This window comes from Ptychodera flava, chromosome 9 (assembly GCF_041260155.1).
Source record: "Ptychodera flava strain L36383 chromosome 9, AS_Pfla_20210202, whole genome shotgun sequence".
Taxonomy (NCBI): Eukaryota; Metazoa; Hemichordata; class Enteropneusta; family Ptychoderidae; genus Ptychodera; species Ptychodera flava.
The window spans coordinates 27808075-27817661 of record NC_091936.1 but is presented as its reverse complement, the minus strand read 5'-3'; the positions used below and the strand labels follow the sequence as shown (position 1 = coordinate 27817661).

The 9587-nt window shown below is 36.1% G+C and overlaps 1 protein-coding gene across 1 annotated transcript; it reads left to right on the top strand.

Moving 5' to 3' along the window:
- Positions 1–69: 69 nt before the first annotated feature.
- Positions 70–6368, top strand: LOC139140537 (coenzyme Q-binding protein COQ10 homolog B, mitochondrial-like). Its single transcript, XM_070709872.1, has 5 exons — positions 70–224; positions 868–1047; positions 2744–2936; positions 3587–3688; positions 3958–6368. The coding sequence occupies exons 1-5, from the start codon at positions 88–90 to the stop codon at positions 4123–4125; spliced, it is 780 nt and encodes a 259-aa protein (XP_070565973.1). The 5' UTR covers positions 70–87; the 3' UTR covers positions 4126–6368.
- Positions 6369–9587: the final 3219 nt, after the last annotated feature.

The window sequence follows — 9587 nt, the reverse complement described above, 5'->3', positions numbered from 1 at the left end:
CAAAGTTCGAATATGTTCGGAAGTATTCCGATAATTACCGAACGTCATGACACCGTTTTTGTAACCTTTGGAATCACGTGATCGGTGATGACGTCTTTGCCGGTGCATTGTAGACGTGAAATGTTCGTCGGGATGGCGGGTAAGAGAGTAAATTCCGCAGCTTTATACGGTTATCGGTCTGTACAACTGCTGAAGAACGAAACACAGTTATTACGGACAAGTCGGTGAGTATAGCCGGAAAAAATTCCCCGTTGACGATGTCTGTCTTCCAGCAAATCGCCAATTTATACATACATCCGTCTTTACAATGCCGCGACTCGAGATCGTAGTGAACCGGCGTAAAACTCAAAAGGATTCTGTCTCTGTTTCCAGTCTATACTGATTTAGGTCACGTCATCCAGACCTTCGGTCTTTTTTGTTACTTCCTTATTAAATCAAATTGAAATTCCCTGTTCCGTCAGGTAACGGTATAGTATTCTTTTCAGTTCGAAATTATCACAATGTTGTAGAGCTGTGAACGTGATAAATTGAAACATTGATTGAACCTACGCGGTGCCGGGTGAGGGTCGTGCTACTGGGAAGGCCACGTAAGTAAATTGAGGTCGCCCCATAAAAGCATTGTGAATGTCAATATACAGTTTTGACGGCTGCTTCGCATACTCAAGGGCTCAAGATTCCATTTCCATTGACAAAACAGTTACAGTGTTACATTAATATTTATGTTATTTGTTTTGTTTGTTGTTGTTGTATTTTCGGGGGGGGGGGTGATAAATTGCTCATCCATGAAATTGAAATGTACTTTTCCAGTATTTGTGGTATATGTTGTGCATCTGTGTGTAAAAGACGTCTCATTTTATTCAATTCCAGGATAATATGCACATGTAGTTGTATGTCAACAAGATACAACAATGGAAATATACTACCACAACCTACCTTGACATTGCCAGAATCTTTACAGCATGAACAAACTAGGACATTTCTGTCCAGCGTTGTGCCCAATCCATTCAAAAACAAGAAAAAGGAATACTCTGAACGAAGAGTTCTAGGGTAAGTTTACAGATCCCATTGCAAATGCTACCCATCACTTATGTTGATGGTCATCAGAAATATGAGAACTCACTATATTTGATCAGTTTAGGGTACATCATACAATAGGTCGTTGAATACAAAGATTAATCTCATGAACGATAACATGATGAACTCTACACTACAGTGTGTGGATCATGGAGAGGTCGCAGTCCAAAATATTGTTACAACTTAGCCTGGCAGTTAGCCCAGAAGTTTTACAATGATGTCTTCACTGGGTGACTGTGATCAAGAATTTACTGAATGAATACCCAGCAAATGAACCTTTTGGAAACAGTAGTAGGAATCAAATTTTGTCAAAGGCTGTGCCGGGTCTTTGTCTGTGAATGTGTGAGACATGAAAATCGGAATGGGCAACATTGCTCAACCTCTAGAGAAAAAAAATATAATAGAATATATAGGTGACCAGTTACTTCAATACCTGTTGCCAATGCTAGTCAACTTGTCAAGCAGAGTTTAGTCACAGACAGTCTATGTCGGTAGTGAGACATTGTTGTCTGTGTGATTGTACTTATTGACAGCTACTGCATAGGCTATTGTCTCATGACCTATTTAGGCCTGACCCCTGGTACCTCAGGTCATCTACATAAATGAAAGGTGAATATTTCTTAATGAAGAAGAACAAGACTGGTGATTGGTTCCAATCAATAATGTATCCTTCAAATCATCAATGAAGTTAGCGTGACGTCTTTTCTCCTGAAGGACTTACCTTTTATTGCACTTTGAAAGTAATAAAAAGAAAACCTTTTCCCATTGTTTCAGGACATAGTGTACATAATGCAGGATTGATTTTATTCCCTGCATTCTTTTATACTGTCTTTGTATTGGAGTCGTAATATTTCCATTGTATCACCCTTTCAGCATTGAAATTTATCATCTATTGACGTAAAAGAAACCTAGTCATACGTATACCGCATTGACACTATGATAGACAAGAAGCAGAGAAATTGTCAGTTGAAGCATAACAGGGATGTTTAAAATAGCAAGCAGCTGGAAAAAACAACCGGCTGTCAGCTAAAATTCGCCAGCTGTGAAAATTTAGATTTAGTAAAAAGTAAGGATATTTTGCACACACTTTATGTGCACATACGCTACTTTAACCACCTGTACTTTTATTTTTGCCACCTGCAACCAAAATTTTGTACATCTCTGATTAATGACTAATGCTACATGAATAAAGCCTCTCTCTAACAATGTTTTACGACATGTGAAATCAGTTTCAGCCTTACTGTACTAACATTTGGTTGGACAAGCCATGTTCCAATATCAATACATGCAATACATATATTGCCTTTAGAAAGCCTTTTGGTAAAGAGACCAAATCATAAATACTTTACGTTTGCTTGGACTCTTGGAGCATTTTCATATTTTTTTATGACCACAAAATCGTTTCCCGTCCTATTTTTCACAAGCTGCACACCCTGACAAAAAACAACACTTTGTAAGCACTTAACCAGTTGAAGACTAACTTTCAATACCATATGTATACCAGCTCAGAGCTGAAGTGTTCTGAAAGCTCATATTGGCAAGGAAATAACTCAAATTGGACCCTCGCTGCACTGAAATTGAAGTTCAACGTTGCTGCACACGTCATATCTTCCAACTTCATAAGTTCATCTCCAAAGCATGCTCAATGATTCTTGGTCCTCCTTTCCAGCTATTCCATGCAGGAAATGTATGACGTTGTCGCTGATGTTGAGCACTACAAGGAGTTTGTACCATGGTGTACCAAATCAGACATCATATCCAGGAAAGCTGGCAGCTTGAGAGCAAGACTTGAGATTGGTTTCCCGCCTCTGGTGGAGAGGTACACATCTGTTGTGACCTTGGCTAAACCTCACATGGTCAAGGTAGGCTGAAGCTCTGTCACTCTGTGTAATTTAGAACATTCTGTTGCCATGCTTACAATTGAATGTCAGCTTTACACTGAAGAAAGTAGTATTGGCAGAGATAAACTTGACTTTACATCATGTGGTATTGAGAAATATTCCTGTGCATACTTCATTGAGAAAATGTCAAAATACATTAAAACTGTGTCCACATGGAAAATCCTTGGGAAAGGCAAGAAATGCTTTTTGTAGACAGAGCGCAGAAATACTACATTCCATTCAAGTGTGGGCCTAAAAATCTGTTCTTATGTTACACATTTCACTGTGTGTAAAAATGTTTGACAAGTTATCAAAAACAATAATTACAAAAGGTTGAACAGTGTCAATGTCAAGATTTCTTTACTCTTTAATGACATTACAAATATGTTGAAATTTCTGAGGTGAATGCATTGTTAATTTAAAACATTCTTTAGAAGTTCAAGGACTCTCCATCTCAGTGCCTTACTCTAGTCTGTGACAAAAAACTCACTTATAGTAGTATATACTATATGCGAGTGATCGCAATTACTCCGGAAAGAAATATTTTCCTTTGATTGAGCATCATGATGTTCTATTGAATGATTTCAGTTGATGTCTTCTTAATAATTTTGATTTCATATGATTTTTTACAGGCTGTATGTACAGACGGCAAATTATTTAATCATTTATTGACGATATGGAGATTTAGTCCCGGCCCTCCCGGCAAACCAAATACATGTACTCTAGATTTTCAGGTTGGTGTGTGAATTATATATTTTACATTAAATACTATGATTTCTTTTTCCATATTGATTATTTGGATTTTAATAACCCTTTCAAACAGAGTTTGATGAATTTTTCATATCAGTAGAAAAAAGTAAATGCACTTTGGTCTGATGTGTGTTGCAGTATTTCAAATCATATTCACAATGTTAAACGTATGACCATGAAGATTCACCATTACAACAGATATCAAACATACCGTGATCAATTTCACGACACTGAAAATGATTCTTTATTCCAGGTATCATTTGAATTCAGGAGCGCACTTCATTCGCATCTGTCTCACGTCTTCTTCGATGAAGTTGTCAAGAAGAATGTGGGTGCCTTTTTGAAGAGAGCAAATAAGCTTTACGGCCGGGAGGAGGTCGTCTCTCATCGTACCAGGTCACAGATATTACAGAGTGTGTGACAGTTACGTAAGAAGTGATGAAAGAATTACCCACATGATACTCTGAAACACCCCCACCTAACATTTAAGAATGGTGTAGTCTCAAACTGAGAGCACCATTGGATCACACCAATGGTAGATATTTTGAGGTGGTGATAGCATTGTGAAAGCCTACTTGACTGTTGGAATCATGATTCAACACCAAAAGTATCAAATACAAAGATTATTTTATTCACTGTCAAAAGATACAACTGAAACCTTTCCAAATGAAAATCTTGTTCCACAACATTAATCACAGAATCACAAGGGCTTTGCTTAAGTCTGTTCCATGTCATTTAAATCTTTTTAAAACCATCGCAAAGTTTTTAAAGTTTCTTGAGAAGTGCTGTTTTAAATACATATGAGATTACTGTTAATTTTAGGCAGAAATAATAATTGGTTTTATGTTTGCGCAAACATCATTTACAGAAGAAATTTTTTTTATGATGTATTGAGAATTATATATAATGAAATCAGTCACAAAGCGTGCCCAAAGATTTTACGAGTTTGTTTGAGCAGACACTGCTGCTACTGTTCTCATTGAGGATAAAATCATATTATCTGGGATGTCTTATCAACGCTATCAAGTCATGATGGTAAGGGGAGAGGGGATCTCTGTCACTGCATCATGTAGACTTCATGTGTGTACTTCCATCATGTAATTTCACCAAGTCAGAGCTAAGTAATGCTTTAGATACAAGATGGCTGTGTTATTGAAATGGTATTTTAGTTTGGATTTCCGTTCACCAGTAATGTGATTTGTAACAATTAATTTTATGTAACAATGTCAAATATAATGGTTAAATCAGGGTCCAAACGTTCCCAGAAAGTCCTTGAATTTTGTAAAGATTCCAGGAAAGTTCTGAAAAAGTCCTTGAAAATGAAATTGAGTCCAATTCCTGGAAATTTGAATATCCGCCCATGATTTTTAAAAAAACTTACAAGATGGTTAGTCATTATATCATTAAAATGATAAATTGTAAAAAAAGTCCTGAAAATGGTATTTTAAACCCAAAATAATCTTTTAATATTGTTGAACAAATCTTTGAAAGTCCTTTGATTTTAAGTGACTTTGAATGTATGGACCCTCTGACTGCTATTATGTACTCGTTGTTTCAAATCAGGGTGGAAGCATAACTATGCATTTCTTATTTCTGTTTCGTGCTCTGCGACAATACTCGGGAATAACTGTGTCAGCATAAGTTTCCTAAATATATGCACTCTCTTCTCATTGCAAGGTGATTCAGAACAGCTTTGAATGTCTGATAGTTCATGAATTACAAATCCACATATGAATCAGATGAATGAGTAATTTTCTAGATTATAACTTTGAACAGTATTGCATTTGATTTACTAGTACTTTTTACATCAACAGCCAGTTTGTATACCATGATAAATCTCAACAGTTCAGAATAAGTTAAACCCAAAATTCGAATGGATCAAAGTACAAAGAAACCCATTCTGGAAACATGCATAGAAATATCTGTATTTCCATACAGGCTTGTACACAGGGGTTTGTTTGTACTTCCATCACATGATCATTTGTTCATACTGAGTCTGTAGATTACGTCTTTATCAATTATCAATTGCTTTGAGAAATCTACAATGGCTAAAAGCCTGTAAAGCATTTCATAATTACATTGGAACTATGTTATAAACCATTCGTATAGATGTTCATCATGGAGACAGTATTGTGTAATTTTACCTGAGGACAGTTTACATGCCATGGTATAGTATGTCATTTGTAGGTATTCAAAGGTGCTGCGTAAGTGGTGCAAAGGGAAATATGGAGACTTAAAAATTGTCTTTGCAAACTACAGTTCATCAATTGTGTATTTTAATCGATGTTGAACATTTCATTTAAGATGTAAAATCATGCTTGTAAACCATGGTTGATTCCAGACTGAAATAATCAGACAGGAGAAGTATTTGGAGTGTAAATTTAAGTCTGTACCATGTAACGGAGTAGCACACATCAGATGTGTGTCCATATTAGATTTGGAAGTTGCATGGACTAAATTGACATTGTCTTAGGGTCAAACTGAGGACACTCAGTTCAGTCATTGGTAATCATTTATTTTTTCTGATAACTATGATTTCAATCCAATTGTCTTGTGTATTTCATTATTGAATGAAAGCAAACATTTAGTTTATTGAAAACATGGAAGATAAAAAGATATGATATTAAAAGTCGGTGCACAATGCCCCAAATCTCTTGAGAGAAATCTCTGTAATTGATGATTTTCATGCAATATCATTTACTATCATTTTAGTATGTTCTGGATTCCATGATAATTATATTGACACCAGATACATTCTTCTTAGGTCATGTGAACTTCTACACAGTGACACTATGGTGCAACTTTATTATCTTCTCAAAAGGGACAAATTTGAAAACAAAATATGTGTAGAGCATTCATACAGGCCACGTTGCCTAATTAATTGCACAACATGCATGTCAGGATTGACTTCTTGTGCAGGTTAGTAAGTCAAAATGCTGAAAAAATTCTGGGGTGTTTCACCAGGGTTAAGCAAATGGCCGCTTTTTTCAGTCAACTTTTGGTGATGTTGAATTCAATTGTCACCGAATCAAAAATATTAGAGTGCTGCGTCATGAAAAAATGACAATTTGATTGGTCGGGGTGTCAGTAATTCTTTGTCACTTCTGCAACTATTTACAAATCAAACAACATAGTTTCATAGAAATTTTTGCTACTCTATTGTATTATTATTGGATTGAATGTCATGTCTATACCTCTTGTATTTCAAAGCTATAGTAATGATATTGGAGATTAACATTTGTACAGATTTTTTTCCATGCAGCTGATAATTTAATCCATGCTGAAAACTTGACTGGTGTTGTTTTTCCAGTAGCTTGTCAGTCTTTCCTTCCTATATCCACCGGATAACTCTTAACATTTGCCCAGTATTTGGAGTGTACAGTTTGATGATATTGCTCTTGACAACCTTCCATGTGTAAAATTTAACTAAAGGAAAGTTTGTAGCCGTTATTTATATGCAGTGTGTTGTCTCCCAAGAATTGCTGTCAATTGTAGTTGATGTTTGTGAAACTATGTCGCACAATGCTGGTAAAGTAGCACTGCAGCCGGAAGTAATGGCAAGCTGAAGTTATGATGTACTCTATTTGAAAACCAGCACTGCCACCATAAGTTAGGGCAAGCTTTGATACCAGTCTGAGTGGTACAGTATTGATGTTGCCACAGGGCAAAGTAGCATTAACAAACCTTTTTCATCGTGAACAAGAAACTCTAACCTGTTTAATTCTTGTGTGCAGTGCTAGTTGTTCCAGTTACCATGAGACCTGGTGATCCTCATTTCTTTGCTTTGTGGTCTCAGCTTTGAAAAAGAGAGCTTTGGGCAGTCGGGCTACAGCAGTGAAATAGCAAGTAACAGCCTGTTCTGTATCAGCTTTTGTCAAAGTACGCTAAACCTATCAGACATTTTGTAGCACATCTGGGTCCAATCTTACATTAGGGAATCTCAGTTCATTGACCATCAAACGCCATGGCTGACGTGTAAGCTGTGATTCAAAATTGTGTTGTCATTGCCAGTTGTATGTACATTATTTGATCTGAGTAAACTTTCACTTGTACATTTCATACATCCATTTCAGACCAGAATTTATTGTAATGTACAGAAGTTATCTCACATGGTAGGGGTTTGGCTATGATGGTTTCAATTGAAAAAATACTGCATTAGGAAACTTGTGAATCAGTACATGTATGTACAGACGTGCAGTAAGGTAGTAAATGCTGTGATAAATGTTCTAGGCACCCGATCTTATGCTATTACATCACAATAGAAACAAATTAAGCTCAGAAATGTGAAAACCAGTTGTATGGTTTAATCCTGCAATTCTGTATTTTTCCAGACTTGTAATTTTAGTTACGATGTGTCTCTGAAAACAAGGCAAAGACAGCTTTTGACCTAATCAAACTGAAATATTCTCAAGTATTACATCAAATCATTTTTCAATATAAAAAAAGGACAGGGTTTTTAATACATAGAAATGATTTGTTAGTGCCACCATGGTTGCTGATATCTTATCACTGTGCCGTGTTTTTGGAGACATTTTGTGATGTGATCAGCAGTTTGTGACAGTGTAGACCATTTTCTTTCTCGTCTCTTTGTGCAGGGATCAAACAGTTTATGAAACGACGACACTGATGTTATCCAAGCATTAAGTAGTAGTATGCAGCACTTTTCATAACCTGCCACTCTGATGTGGAGCAGTGTGAATTTGCAGCTCCAAAAGCACCTGTTCTTGTATCTGTATTTGTTGTCCTTCCGAAATATTGATAAAAATAAAACATGAATTTTATCAGTTATAAGTATTTTCTCTGATCTATCGTAAATAAAGGTAGCATACACCTCCTGGACTTATTTGGACTCTCAAATTTTTTCAAAACTTTTCCGGTCTACCTCCAGACTGGCCATTAGCTTGGGCTTTCTTGGCAGCAGTTGTGGGCCATCATGTTCATACGAAGATCTGCACAACAGAGTATATTGCTTAATTAATAATAGATATGTCCGTCATTTAAAAAAAAAAGTTCTGAAGAATTTTTATTCCAACTTGCTATATGTCAGTATAGTGTGGTGACAATTTAGGATCAAATTAAAGGTATACAGTCACCTGTAATCTAAATACGCCCATATATGGTCAAAGGGGCGTTCCTTGGTATTCAAAATGCCCATGTTAGGGCGCTGTTTTTAAAAAGCGGCCACCCGCTAAAAATCTGTGATTGGTTAGATTTTCTCTTTTCATGGTAACTGTGGCAAAATTGGAACAGGTGACAGTATACCTTTAAGCAATAGTCTGTTGACTTGATGAATACATTTACTGGTATGTAAGTCCATTTTTGTCCATCTGTTTGCCCATTGCAAAAACTTTAGGTCAATTGCAGGTATCCTTTCAACAATGAAATATTTCATGTTGATCGTTGTATCGGATTTTCATCAAGGCTGTAGATAATATCAATGAATATATTCAATGCATGTGAGTGACATTCAGCCAATCAGATGAATATTATGTTAGAAGTATTGACACAGAAATTTTTTCTTTAGTGGTTTCTCTTATTTCAATCCTGGGATAGATTGCACTCTTGTTTGGCAATGAAAATTTTAAAAACCCTGGCTGGTCATTTTCATTTGTTCTATCAAGTTATTGAAAATGACTCTGAATCAATGGAAACCTGGTATTGACCATTTCTTTCTTGAAAGACACAAGCAAAAAGCAATTTCACAAAAAATAAACTTCAACAGAACATCTTAACTATTGATAGATAAAACACTGACTCTCCCAGCATGTACCTGGCAATGGTGGTAAAAGAACTTGCAGTTATACACACTACTGTAAAGGTATGTATGTCAGCCAGTATAAAACAGGAAATAATTTACTACGGTTTATATACTTTTCTGCTGCA

Excerpts from the sequence above, each read along its gene's own strand:
- LOC139140537 (XM_070709872.1), top strand. The coding sequence starts at position 88 with ATGACGTCTTTGCCGGTGCATTGTAGACGTGAAATGTTCGTCGGGATG. Across the intron at positions 1,048-2,743 it reads TCTGAACGAAGAGTTCTAGG|CTATTCCATGCAGGAAATGT; the intron begins GTAAGTTTACAG and ends CCTCCTTTCCAG. Across the intron at positions 3,689-3,957 it reads CATGTACTCTAGATTTTCAG|GTATCATTTGAATTCAGGAG; the intron begins GTTGGTGTGTGA and ends TCTTTATTCCAG.